Source organism: Mus musculus, chromosome 16 (assembly GCF_000001635.26).
Source record: "Mus musculus strain C57BL/6J chromosome 16, GRCm38.p6 C57BL/6J".
NCBI classification, from domain to species: Eukaryota; Metazoa; Chordata; class Mammalia; order Rodentia; family Muridae; genus Mus; species Mus musculus.
The window spans coordinates 65,814,972-65,829,775 of NC_000082.6; the positions used below are offsets into that span (position 1 = coordinate 65,814,972).

The 14,804-nt window shown below is 40.3% G+C and overlaps 1 protein-coding gene across 4 annotated transcripts in view; it reads left to right on the forward strand.

The window, feature by feature from the left end:
- Nucleotides 1–217: 217 nt before the first annotated feature.
- Vgll3 (vestigial like family member 3) overlaps nucleotides 218–14,804 on the forward strand; it is a 51,180-nt gene continuing 36,593 nt past the window's right edge. The window contains exons 1-2 of one of the 4 annotated variants that reach the window (NM_001368760.1): nucleotides 218–787; nucleotides 12,920–13,205. In NM_001368760.1, the coding sequence (NP_001355689.1) occupies nucleotides 662–787; nucleotides 12,920–13,205 (412 nt within the window). In that variant the 5' untranslated portion in view covers nucleotides 218–661. Of the gene's footprint in view, nucleotides 788–869; nucleotides 1,104–12,919; nucleotides 13,206–14,804 lie in introns of those variants that run through there. The other 3 variants (NM_028572.2, NM_001368761.1, XM_006523098.3) reach the window with 3 other exon arrangements.

The following is a 14,804-nucleotide window of genomic DNA, read 5'->3' on the forward strand; positions in this document are numbered from 1 at the left end:
GGAGGCGGAGAGGGCTGCAAACTTCGCTCCAATCCGCAGCCGCCCTCCCCAGGGTCCCCCTGCTGGGCGACCCGCCCGCTGTGGACCTGAGTTGATGGAACTTTTCTGATAAACTGCTCCTGAGAGCTGGGGAGGCAAGCACCCCGCCTCCCCACATTCCGGCTACCCTGCCCCCGCCTCCCGGTCCTCGCCCAGCCGCCCGCGCTAGTGATAGGACGAGTCCCGGGCGTGCATTGTGTGTATGCAAAAGCACTGCTGCTCTCCTGGAGCGGCCCTAGCCCGGACTGGGTAGCAGCTGCTGCTGGTACTGCGGAGTACGCTCCTGTCTCGGATGCGGTTGCCTGAGCCTGAGCCCAGCGCTGTCATGCTCCTGCCGCGGGGCGGGCTGCAGCGTCGTCCCGTCGCTATATAAGCGCGAGCAGAGGGGGCACCCGGAGGGGCTGAAAATGAAGGTGCCCGCGCATGGGCCGCCGCTGATTGCCAACCCCTCCCGAGCTCGCTCCCGGCGCGGAGCCCGAGGCCGCCGAGGACCCGCCTTAGCCGCAGTAGCAGCTGGTTCAGCGACGCGGACAGCAGCTGCGGCGGCGGTGGCGGTGGCGCCCCTTGCGCCAGCGCTTAGAGCGGCGGCGGCGACTCCGGGGCCGCCGCTGGCCCCGCTGCCATGAGTTGTGCGGAGGTGATGTATCACCCCCAGCCGTATGGAGCGCCCCAGTATCTGCCCAACCCTGTGGCAGCTGCAACCTGCCCTACAGCCTGCTATCATCCGGCTCCCCAACCTGGCCAGCAGGTGAGTCACCAGCCCGGCAGCCTTCCGGGGGCGGGGACGAGGGGCACCGGGTATCGGTGTCAGGCTCATGCCGTGCCCCGCCGGGTCCCGAGGCGTGAAAGATGCTTTAGGACTTGCTGGGAACCATAGGAAGAAAAAGACACTCCCGGAAGGGCAGAACTGAGCATGGCAGGGCTGGGATCCTTGGAAAGGTTTTACCTGGCCGGGGGCTTATTTGAGCTGTGTCACCTGAACTCAGAGACTCTTGCTCCCAGCTTCGCTGGTCCTTAGGACTCAGTTCCCTGAAGCTCACGAAAGGCATCTGTCTTAGGACTGTGTGAGTAAACTTTTAACTCAAATACTTTGTTTCCTTGGGCAAGTAAAGTATTTCAGCGTTTTCTGGAGTAAGTGGCAGAAGTATGTAACTGAGGTAGCAGAGGGTACCTGAGAAGGGAGCTCACAGAGCTGGGACTGGGACAGTACTGGGACTTTGAGGGTGGAACACTGGTCGGATGTAAGACACATTCAGTGTTCCTAGAATTTATCCATTGCCTTTCTCCCTGCGGCTGTGATTTAGACAGGGATTCTCAAAAGGCTCTTCATTGACTTTCTATTCCTAACAAAGCACAGAGCCTTCTGGTGTTCTTCAGTGGACTTGTGTTTCTTAGCCCAAGGTAGCCAGGAGTATCTGCATGCCTGGGCCCCACCCAGCCAAGAGACTGAAAATGTTGGTAAAAGGGACCTGGAAACTAGATGATAAGGGTAGACACTGGAAGAACTTGCCACTAGGAATTCTTGAGATTACTCTGTGGCCACACAGCAAGTGCAACAAAATTTAGTTAGAGCAATGTTAAAAACAGTAAAACGTGCCTGTGACAAGGGGCTATACTGAATCAGGGATTAGAGTAGGCTAATTCCATTGAAACTTAAAAATACAGCTAGATATAGTTAGAAAATAATGATTAACAGGATTTTCGACTTGTTTTTCATTTCTTAGGAACTGTATGTTTTATTCTGGCCTTCAGGGTTTGACCCTTGGAGCAATCTGATCTTTGAATTTCTATTTTTTCCTTTGCCCCTGTCCCTTTTCTAGAAGTATAGGGCTACTCTTTGGGAAAGAGACTATAACTCTGTATGAGATTTAGTGGCTGTCAGATTCAGCTAACTTTGAAAGGGTACAAGTCCAGGAGTCATCGTTAAACAATCCCATCTTAATGAAGACCAAATGAGACACAAGACAGAAGACCCCACTTCCTTGCTAGTATTTATTACTTACGTTAAAATTAGAAAGCTTTACTATTTTAAAACAAAATTACCTTTGATGGGAGAGATAGGAGAAGCAGTTTTTTTTTTTTTTTTTTTTTTTGTATTTTGTGGTCAAGAATGGCAAACAAAAATATTTTGACTTATCATGTTTTCTTTGACACAAAATAGTAGCGTCGTAGGTTCAATCCAGGCAGAGACCTTGGGTATTTGTCCATCTCTCATGCTGTAGAGGCCTTCAATTAACATTAGTTGGAGTGTGGATGAGCGGGAGACTTAGATGTTTTTAAATATACAGAGAATTAACTTTCTCTCCTGAAAAAGTAAGGAATCATAGATGTTGTGAACATGGTCGTCTTCTATGGAATTATGAAATTAATCCCATTGAAATATGATTGTGTAGGGAGAGGTCACCATTGTTACTCTCCTTCAGCAAGAAAAATCAAAGGCCGAATTAGACAAATGAAAAATCATTAATCATGAAAGTTAGTTTTCAATTCGAACTGTCTCTGAGTGCTTTATCTCATTTTGCAATAGACCTAAATTTGAACCCCAAATTCCCTTCTTTTGCTTAAAAACTATGAACAAACTGACAAGGAAAATAAAAATAAAGCACAAAAAGAGCCTAATCTGTCTGTGTTGGGCAGTTACATAAACTCCCAGCTTCTGCTCTAGTCTGAGCTTCTATAGACGTCTGTTAGGTAGTGCCCGAGTCTACTGGAAGGGTTTGCTTGAGAGGAGCACACTTGCACACTTCTCTCATTAAATTGGTTTCTTTGATATTTAAATTTTCCTCTAGTTCATAAACTATTTGCCTGTTATTGGACTAAAGAGAGTTGACGGCGTCATTGCTGTTCCTTTACTGTCAGAGCTTGTTTTGATGACCTATATTTTCTATTGGAAAAAAGAGTAAGTCAGGAAATTCTTATCAGCCTGACAGCATTTTTAGACTATCCAGTGCGTGGGCGAAGTGGGCCTAATATTGACTTGGCCCTAATGCCGTAGTCATCTGAGAATACATATTTTTTGTTGTTTTTGCATTCCGTAAGGTTTGATCATTATTATCCGTGAAGGTTGTTTTCTCTGTACATGGGATGTAATCCCTAATAATATTTTGTTTGGGAGACAAAAGTGAGGGTGACATCTCTTCCTGCATTAAACAACAACCACCATAAAAATAAAAACAACTGGATTTGTTGGGGGGGTGGGGAGAAACATTAAAAAGGACAGTGATGCAAAAAACATTGTGATCATTCATGAGATAAGGATGCCAGGACATTGACATTCTGGGCTGGGATTCCTGCATTCAATTGTAGCAATGTATCCCTTAGCTGTATTCTCTCCTCAAAAGTGGGATCTTCTGTTCTTGCATGTTTGTTTTTACTTTTTCTCTGGAAGGCAAGGGGATGGAATAGAGGCTCTCACATGTGCTAGGTACTCAGTCTACTAATAAACTACACACGCCTCGCTCTGAAGTGCTTAGATGTTTATGAAATAGCACATTATGATTGATCTTAAGCATGGGGTTCACTTTTCATCCCTGAATATTTTTCTTTTTTAGAAATGAAAAGAATTTATTTTCTAGCCATATGTTCAATCAGCTTTTCTGCTAAATCTGAAAGTTTGAAGCATAGCTTTTCTTTTTTTTTTTTTTACTGAACCTATTATATGTGCAAGCAGGATAAATGTTTAAGAACACCAGTAAGCTGCATATAAATGCCACACTGGTGTACCACCCCAGTTCAACCAATCAAGCTCATCTGCCAGGGTCTGAAGAGTACATTTATAATCCTTGGGTTTAATTCCTAGAGGTTGTGTGCTGGGCTTAAATCTTACAGGGAGCCTTAGTAACAGAGGCAGAATTTACTGAGAGATTCTGAGCAGCTTAGTCCTCGACCTCACCGTCTCGCCATAGCCTCTGGACAGCCCTCCTCCAGAGCTCCCTGGGAGAAGTCTTGACTCAGTCTCAGTACATGCTCTGAGGCTGATGACACTGCAGAACGTGAACAGAAAGGAATGTGCTTGTAGTCTGCTAGTGACAGTAGGAAACAGCACAATGTTTCGAAATACGACGTGTCAGGAAAAATTGAGGGCAACAATATGAAATCATAAGATTCCCTTCATACCCAGTGGACTTCTCATCTGAAAGGCAGACGGTCTGTTGTCTAAATCCTCTCCCATATTAAGAATGTTAAACTTGGGAGGTCACTTAAAGTCAAGCTTTCAGACTCACGTGGTTTTAGAAGACATGGCAAAGGGAGAACAGTAGTTGAGTTTCCACGTCTATATAGATTTTAATGGTCACCGTCCACTTCCTGTAAGTTAGAACATGTTTACTCTGTCTCCTTTAAGGGGAGCAGCTGGGTGAAAAGCAAAGTTTGATAGGCAAGCTCCAAGTGATGCTTGTGAAGAGTTTTCAAACTCACTGTCTCTTCTCTGTTACTTTGGTCAAGTTTTAAAACGACTCTGAGATGCTGTTTCTGAAATGGGAAAACCTTAGGGGACAGGAAACGTAATATAAATGGGAAAATCCAGGTCCATGGGGTTGAAATTCCAGGCTAAAATTTCTGTGCTGGTTGGTAACAGAATAAGGACCAGCAAATTTCCTTTCCTGGGGTAGCATTGTTGTACCAAGGCATGCAGTTTCCCAGACCGTTTTCTGTCTCCTCATTACACAACAGGTTATTTTTTTGTCTTTGCATCCCAATCAGCTTGTTTTTTTTTTTTTTTTTTTTTTTTTTTTGATAAGGAAGATTAATATGCAGTAGATTCTTTGGCCTTGGAGCTTGATATTCTTTCCAAGTCTTGGGTAGTGTACTTTTTTTTTCTGTAAGCTTACTATTCCAATGTCTCTTTGCAAGCTGTTGCATTATGCTAATGACTTTTGCTCTCCATTTATTCTTAAAGAAGTTGTGTATCTACTTAGCAAATGAACATTGATTTATTTAAAATGAAATGCAACCAATGGCCTTAACAGTAACATTTATGCATCTTAGATTTCATTACTATTCAAACATAAGACTAGATTTACTCAGAGGTAAGATCTCAGTTTTAACCTAACTAGTTTCATCGCACAGTTAAATTATTTAAGGCAGAGGATTTAATTGTCTTACAACTGTAAGCAAGGACTTAAGTGTATTTGTAAGGATTTATACAGAACTTCTCTGAAAAAGAGCAGCCTCTCTAATTCCATGTTACACAAATTAACTTGACAGCAAAGACTTGAAAGCTTAGGTTGTCCACAGTCTCATAGTCCTAGTGATTTCCCAGCAAAAAGAAGACCAGGATAGAAATGGTTAAGTTTTAAAGTAAGCACACTATTGACAGAGCAGTGATTTACCATGGAGATCACAATGATGCTAGAGAGGGTGGGATTGAAACGTTCAGAGTTTCACAGAGTGAGCATGTATTCCCCAAGAAATCAGGCCAGCAGGAGGTAGCACCACCACAAATTTAAGAAAATGGATTTGACTGATGTGCAAAAAACACCCATTTCCCCTAATATTTGGTAGACCCTCCCCACAGCTTGAGATGATGTGGAGAGGGTACACATTAAGGGAAATGGTGTGGAGCACTAGCCTACCATTTTGCTTTAAGATCTCTTCTTACTACCGCAGGTGAGACACTAAACTAACCTCACTGGACCATCTGCGGAGTTTTCCAAGAGACAAAAGCAATAATGGACATAATGCTAGAGCATGTCCCAAAGTAAAGCTGTCAGGTAGAGGACTGTCATTTAAAGCATGTTCCTGAATTGGATCTCCTCCCCACCGCTCCTGTTTCCAGTGAACTTCTTCATTTTAAAATCTCAGAATGTATACACCCAGCAGCAGAGAGGGAAAAAAAGTATTGTCTCCAGAAGGTGGTTCCAATATTTCCATTTGATAACCTAGCACTCTGTAGTAGATGAGATTCAGCTCCGATGGACTGTGAAGGCAGCCATTCAGGGCAAAGCTCTGCCTGCTCTCAGCTTTTTAAAATGCACCTCTTTGAGCAGCTGGTTTTATGCTTTGACGACTCATTTAGGCTGACCCAGAAAGTGCCTTGAACCACTAGCCCTCCACAGCTGTTGTTAGAACAACTCATAAATGCCATATTTGTAGATAGTTCAGTGGATTCCAGATTTATGCCAGTAATTTACAAGTGGAGTTTGAACTAGGGAAAGTTAACTTTTTTTTTTAACTCAATCTCCAAAGATGAACAAAGAGAAGATGAACTCAACAGGTGTCTTTTCTTCTTCCATCTATATCATTCCTTGAGGGCTGAGCGAGGTCTGCAAAGATGTATTCATCCTTTCTTGTTTATGTGAAGATAGATAAAAGAAGCACCATATCTAATTCCTGGGAGCTGAGCTAGATGGAAATATGTCAGGCTTCTGTGCTCTGTAGATTTGGTGTTTTGGCTAGTACCCTGTAAAATCAGAAGAGGTGGCCAATACAGGAAACCAAATCAAATGGGAATGCATCTTAAGATACAGCATTCTGCTGATATAAAGATTACACATTGCAGTTATAGGTATCTATATTTATTATGAGACCTATAGGATAATGAAATCAGCATTCCCTACCTCTAGAAGTGGAAGCCAAGGGCTGCCGGGTTCCGTTACTTGCTGCTGAGATTCATGGAATTAGTTTTGGTCAAGTTATCTTTGTCAGTTTGGTTTCTAACATTGTTTTACTAAATGAACCTCCATAGAAAGTTGAAAACAATTCTGAGCTAGCCTAATGTTATTGCCTTGTCTTACTTACAAACTTTGGAATACTAGAAACTCAGAAAAATAATATAGTTTATAAAAGACAAAATCCACAGGGGCAGTCTCTATTGCTTCCCTAGCAAGACTTTTCCAAGTATGTGAACAGATGCAGCTCTGGCCCTGGCTGAACCTTTCATTCTGTTTATCCAAGTATTTGCAAAGTCACAAACACAATGTATGAATGAATGGACGAATGAATGAATGAATGAATGAATGCATGATAAATAATTGTAATAGAGGTTGTATCTTAAATCTGTCTAAGAGATTATACAAATATACCAAAATTTATATGAGGGAAACTTGTTTCATTCAAAGTAGTTGCTTTGAGAAATAACACATTCCCTAATGATGTGATCATAGTTTAAAACATTTTGGGAATGCAAATTTTGAAATTGCTTCTCGGCCTGTGGCACATTTTTTTTGACCATTGTAAAAACTAGAAAATTTTCATTCTTGAGGGAGGTAGGTTAGATTTTTTATAATGAATAGATTTATTTGGAAGCTACATGTTCCAACTCTTTCATGTTGAGTAATGCATTTTTTGATTGCTCTTTTCTGCTATTAAGAAAATAATTGACAAAGAAAATAAGCAAATATAACAAACACAGCATCCTGAAGTATGACCGACAGTTCTTTAGAAACTGACTGTTCACATTTCCAAAACAGGACTTACAGAAAAATTGAAAACAAGTGCAGTATATATCTATCCAGTGACAGTCTACTTAGACATAGCAGTTTATTGTCATCTAGGAATATATACATTTTAATATATTACTTAGTTGCTATATCTAAGATGTTGTCATTTTTAAGCTAAAGTTATTTTTCCTTTGAAGTACTAGGGATCAAATCCAGAGCCTCGTACATGCCAGACAAGGGCTCTAGTTACATCTCCAGCTAACCCAAATTTCTATTTCTAGGTTCTTAAGGCTGTAAGTACCTGTAGACTATTCTTCTCATCATGCAATGCCATGTTTTTGGCTTCAGTTTGTTTCTTCAGTCAAAATAATCATCTTCTAGCAAATCCAGCACACTGGCATGTCTTCTCAGCATGCGCTTTGTAGACAGAAACAGGTTCTAATCCATAACTGTTAGTAGTCAACTGATCCTAGCTAAGGAAAGAAGTTTTGCATATGCAAATTGAGAGAGAAATCATTCTGGGAAGTATTTTCACAGAAGAGAAAATTAAGTGAAACAAAAACTATTGTTCTCAAGAGACAGTACTTACCTTTAAGCTTCATGACCTAAATTCCATTCTTGTCCTTCCACCAGCTCCTTCAGGAGGTCAGAGGTTGTCCATGTATAACCTATGGCACACATTCTTGAAAATACACACATGTACACATAGACACACATACACAACTACACACACATTCACACACAGACACACATATAAACACAGACAAACACATGCACACATACTTAGACACACACAAATGAATAACTGTTGTTTGAAAATTTTATAAAATGAAAGATGGTCTGTGTCATATATTCCTTAAGTCAATTGAACTACATGTTTTCTGATATGCCCAGAGATCTCTGAGGTATTCTAAAGTATCTGTTCTATAAGTAAATTCTAAAACCATGATAAAAGATCAAAGGGTTGGTTTTATGGACTTAATGCTTTTGAAATAGACTAGTCATTCAAACCTTTCCTCTCTCTCCCCTCCCTCCCCCTCTCCCTTTCTCCCTCCTCCCCTTCCTTCCTTCCTTCCTTCCTTCCTTCCTTCCTTCCTTCCTTCCTTCCTTCCTTCCTTCCTTCCTCCCTCCCTCCCTTCCTCTCTCCCTCCCCCACTCTCTCTCTCTCTCTTTCTTTCTTTCTTTCTTTCTTTCTTTCTTTCTTTCTTTCTTTCTTTCCTTTCTTCTTTCTTTCTTTCTTTCTTTCTTTCTTTCTTTCTTTCTTTCTATCTTTTCTTTCTGTTTAACACAAAACAGTTGCTTCATTTAAAGGAGATAGTCAATAGAACTTGTATTTTTCAGATCATTTTTCTAAATATCCAGTGATTTCAGTGATTCATTAAAATAGTTTTGTTTCCTTAGGACTAAACTTTCCACCCATGCACAATAAGCCCTTGGTATTTTGCGGCTTAAGCCTTGGGGAGTTAGTGGTATTTGGCTCCTGACCTGGAAGTCTTTCTCCTGTCAGACAAAATCCTTTCCGCCTGTACATTCCTGTTGAAGTTTGTTTCTGCTGGGCCTGATGGCAAGCTCTGAGGTGATCACTAGGGTTCGCATTGCCTGAGCCAACTTTCCTTCACTCTTCTACCCTTCATGTTTGTGAGTCGGCCGAAACACGGCCTATTAACTCCTTGCTTGTTACATTAAACTGATATCTTATTGTGTGGAGAAAATGACTTCTACTGAGCAGTGTGTATTACTCAAACCAACCTGTCTCTGCATTGGGGTGTGTGTGTGTGTGTACGTGTGTGTATGCCTGTTCGAATGTGTGTGCTATACAAACATGGCTGTACATGTGTGTTCACATGATTGTTTATATACATATGTTTGAGGGGATGCTTGGTTGTGTGCTTGGGCATGTGTGGAGGCCAAGAGGTTGAGTTCGACTGTCTTGCTCCGTCACTTCTCACCTTAAATAGTGAGGTAGGGAATATTACTGGAACCCACAGCTCATGTATTTGGTATTCAGCTGGGATTTCTGTTACTGCTTTCCCAGTGCTTGGATTATAGGCTGGTTCCTAAGCTTATGCAGGGTTTGCATGGGTATTGGGAACCCAAACTCAGCTTGCCAAGTGCTTTCCTCTCTGAGCCATGACTGTAGCCCCAACTCACAGTTCTTAAGAGCTCTTTCAGTGTCTTTTTTGTTTGTTTTGCTTTAAAAAAAAACCACAATTCTTCACAATCTTGTAAGAAGAGTATAGATCCTAAACTGATATTTGGATATATTATAGAAAGTGATTACATTTTGAAAAAATGTATGAACTAGGTGACATTTTTGTCTTGATTCTGCGCATCTATGTTCTGACACTTAGACACTTAATCTCAACTTTTAGATTTATTTATATTTCCCAACAAAAATATGCAACCCTAGGGGGGTAGAATGAAAGAATCAAAGGCCAAGAGCATATAGAATGTAGCTAATGAGGAATATGTTCAAAGAAAAGGCAGAGAGCACTGGTGTCCTGCAGTGGTTACTGTTCAAGTCTGAGAAGTTAGATTGTGTGTTGTCACCTATAAACCACGTGAAGCAGCTTAAAGGATGTGTTTCTGTTTCTTTCCCATCTTGTTCCCGCTGTCCCTTACACCACGTCTGCGTATTCAAACTTAGCAGTCTCTGTAATGATCAGGCCATTTGGATACTTTAAAAATTCTTACTTCAACCAGTGATATTTCAAGGCTAAATATATGTGGGAAATGTAAATATTCAAGTAGTTTCACTATAGTTTATGAAAATTAGAGCAAAATATGGGGAAAGCATGGGTAGAATCATAAGCATTTGTGTGTGCTTTTGTTAGTGGATCATAGGATCATTTTTGACCAAATTACAGGTATCCACAGTGTGAACAGGGGATATTTTGTCATGTATAGTTGTACAAGTAAAGATATGTTGTCTAAGTATGAAATATAAGAGTTCAGAGCCTCAGTGAATGCAGCAACAAAGGACAGATTTTTACATATTAGACGAATGATAGTTATTTTCCTATAAGACAACTCAATTTTTCACAGAGTTAGACAGCTCACTCCTTACCTCACTTCCTATGGATAAGGATGCTATTTTTAAATATGCGTTTATGTGTAGTCAGCCATTCCAGGGTTGGTAGAAAAAGTCCCCCTGAATTATGCAGAGTTTACAAAGCTGTGCAACTGTAAAATGAAAATCTATAGTTGAAACACAACTGCCAGCAACTAGTCCTGAGATGGCTTATGGTGCTTATCACTTATCACAGAGCTATTTTGTATTTATGTTAGGTTTTACAGTTTCAATTAAAAAATATTTTGCATGTACTTTTTAATTTACTTAAGATGTAATTGTTGTTAATTGGCAGTGAAACGAATCATTTTCGTTATCTGGGTAGTTAACATAAATGTTAAAAAAGTAAAGATAAAATAAAGGTATAGAAGGGGTATGGGCAAACACGCCCTCATCAGTCTTGTGGGTGATGATGAGCACTCTGAGCGCAGAAACGACTCTATGGGTCAGCTTTAAGTTCATTTCAGTATAAAAGTGGTCTTTCAAATAAGCCAGAATAGGTAGGACAGAGTTATGCATAGCTATTTATCTATGCTGGTTTTCAGTAAATATTCATGCATCCAGAAAACCAGCACAGTTACTAGACCAGTAAATTAAGTTTGTTTAATTTTATAAATGAAATTAAAATCTAAAAGTTATTTGGCTCAGTTCCTGAATTTTTGTAACATATTTTAAGGTGGTATTTTGTTTTCAAAGTCAAATTTGAACAAAAGTAGATCAGAAGAAATATAACCCGACAGCTTTATAACTACCTGTTCATCAATAAGACACATTCATTCACATGGAATAAATTATCTACTTGTAAGAAAACCACATTGACACAAACTTTATATAAAAAATAGCAAATATATTTTAAAATCACATCTCCCTCATATTCATCAGTCTATATCATGTGTCCATTTATGGCACCAACTGGAAAAAGAACAATATATTTGTCGCCAAAAGGAAATGATAGATCAATTAAAGATAAACTTATGATTTGTTGTTACTGGTTCTAAAACTAATAATTACATAAGAAACATTAAATGGAACTATGTATAGTGCTAATACATGCAAAACTACTGAGAATTCTGCAATTATGTGGTTTCACTATTCAGACTTATTTTTCCAGCATGTATAATTTCTGTAGAAATATATAATTTTATTATTAATAAGATGATATGAAAAGATATTAAATTTAAAAATTGGATTTTGTTGTTATGCTATTCATAGGGAATGTTTATGAGGCCACCCAGAGTGTTTTCTTATGTATCATTCACAGTGAAGTTTTTGTTAATCTTTAAGTCACACACATTCAGTGAAAACATTGGAAAACATGAAAAGCTGATGTAATAAAATAGCAATTAGCTGCCAAATTTCCATTCAGTAAAACAATGTTGATCATGGTTATTTGGAGACTATCCCCCCATACTAGAGATTTCTACCTTGTTTCCCAACATGGTTGTACAATGTGTGTCTACACGTGTTTACTTTCTTTGCATTCTGCCTTCACCAGACATATACTTTGTGACTGCTGGCAGCTTACTTAACTTCTCTATACATTTGTTTCTCTGTCTTTTAGCTACATACAGCAATAATAACCAAGTTATAGATATAAAAATCAACTCAAGTCATATATGTGAGGTTTTAGGACAGTTTCTTGTATAATATGTATTAATGATTACTGTAAGTATGACTGTATATTGAGATACTTTAAGATATCGCACTCTGCCCATTTTTATTTGAAGAGTTAATCCTTGCTAGCATTTTCAGTAAGTCACAATAAACTCTTTCTCCCCCTCTATGATAATAGTAGTGAGTGGAACATAAGAAAAACATGGTCCGTGCAAAATGGATCTTCACACAGACTTACCCTGTCATTTCAGTTTGATGTTTGAGAAATGAGTTCAGCACATCTGCCAAATCCTTTTTTAAGAGGGTGCATTCCTGTTTTTGTTTTAGTTTATTTCATTTATGAAAAGCTTTTTTCCCTCTCCACCCTTCCCTGGACAGTTAGTTTTCATGTCTCCTCCACTGTCCTAAAGTAGAATGTTGCTGTACATTAAATCGTTTAAAGTACATATAAATGAGCCTTAAAAAAACCAAAGGGAATCTGTCACATTTTAAAAAAGTTATTCATTTAGTATAGCTGGATTTTAAAAAAACAAACAAACAAAAACTCTGTCTGACACTCTGAAATTATACAATTTGATAACAGCCCTCTCTCTTGGCCAAATTTGGAATAACAGACTTCTTTTTTTTTTTTTTTTCTTAGTGTGGGAGGGAGGCAACTGGTTTGGGAAAGGAAAAGATGGAATAAAACAGATGAAGAAGAATCAGTTTGCAAACATATGTTAATATTTAGATTCTGTTTTTTTAAAGTGAAAAGTTAACTAGTTAATGCTTTGCCACAAACTGTCTTTGATACTATGTTTTGTTTATTCTATCCCAGAAGAAGTTAGCGGTATACAGCAAGATGCAGGACTCTCTGGAAGTCACGCTTCCCAGCAAACAAGAGGAGGAGGAGGAGGAGGAGGAGGATGAGGAGGAGGAGGAGAAAGACCAGCCTGCCGAGATGGAGTACCTTAACTCTCGCTGTGTCCTTTTCACTTATTTCCAGGGAGACATTGGGTCAGTAGTGGATGAACACTTCTCAAGAGCTTTGGGCCAAGCCAACACCTTGCATCCCGAATCTGCCATTTCAAAAAGCAAGATGGGGCTAACCCCCCTATGGCGAGGTAAGAATTTGAGAAAGCAGATGCCCTTTGGAGCACGCCATTTCGCAACTGCCTCTACCAAGCTCCAGCTGGAAGCTTGCCCCTGGAGAACGGATTATCCACTTGCTTTTTAATTTTTAAGGACAGCAAGGAATTTCTTTCAGACAAACAGCTGGATCAGTTTTGTCACATGTGGAATGCAGGGTTGGAAAGGATGCAGTCACACCCCTTAAATTCCTCATGGAAAAAAAAAAAGCAGTGATACAAGTGGCCCCAGTTTATCGTGGCCAGACTGAGCTCGAAGCTTCATTCCTAAAGCCCCGGTGGCCCAGTGTGGATCTCAAAATAATAGGCGTGCCTGAGTAAGCCTCTAAAACACATATTCCAGAAGCGTATTCTTGCTCACTGCACTAGGTGTGTTACATGCAGTGACATAGCTGAGTTCTGATTATGACCCAAGAACACAGACTTGGAAAGCCGTCGGTGTTCTCTCACTGGCTTTCTCACTACTCCGTTTCTGTGAACCATTTACAGGGCACACACCTCTCACAGGTAGGATCTCCGTGGCTTAATGCTAGTGTTTGTACCTCAGTAAACCAAAACCCAAAAGCTCCGGGCTGAAGAATTCTTTATTTCCTTCTTTGCGGTGAGCACAGAGACTTGTGTGTGTCTGTGTTCTAGTTTTAAAAACTCAGTGGGTGAGGGACATGTTAGAATTGGTGGTCGACAAGGCTGGAGAGGAAAAAATTGTAAAGCCTATTAAGGACAGCTTCAGAGAAATGTGTTATATGTAAATACTTTGTTCCAAGCTCACCTGGTTCCAAGAAGTAGCCAGGAAAATTGTTTACAACTGTGGGTCTCAAGAGAGAACCTTTTAGAAAGCAATGTTCGTAACCCTATGAGGTCTGAGAAATTGGTGGGGGTTAATTTGTGATACTTAGTGCTGGCCAGGTTAACAGAATGAAGTTCAAGTTCAGGAATCAGTGACATGTTGTCTTTGCTTGTGAAACATCTATAGCGTCAGAATACCTGCAGGAAGGTGGCGGGAATCACCAGTCACAGCTGTTCTGGGTGGTACCTGTGACAAGGAAAGGCTGTCCACCTGCAGAAGGGTCTTGTGATCTGTGACTAATGGCTCACATCATTGTAACAGGCACGGCTGTGCTGTTGCACAAGAGGACCTCAGCTGACACCGCTGGCCCTTATCTATAGATAAACTCTTCGTCTTCCTGCTCACGCTTCATTTTGTCATTCTCTCCCTTCTGCCTGCCTTCCTACTGCACCTTCCTCCTTCTATTTCTTTCCTTCCTTTCCTCCCTCTGCTGCCTATCAAATGTATTCAATACTAAGGAGGCATTGTAAGAGGGAGTGGTAAGGGAATATCATCTCAGATAGAGGCTTATGAGAAGTCACCCACATGACTCCTGCTTCATGGATGAGTATATCCCATGACCTTTGTACAGGAAGAGAGAGGCCTTGAGAGCTCAAGGCTTATGGTAGGAGCCAATATCTTATTTGATAACTCTTGAGAAAGAATGTGAATAATTTGAAGAAAACGAGAAAAATTCCATGAGTCAGATGGTTTTAGGTAATCAGTTATGTACCAAATAATTAATCACA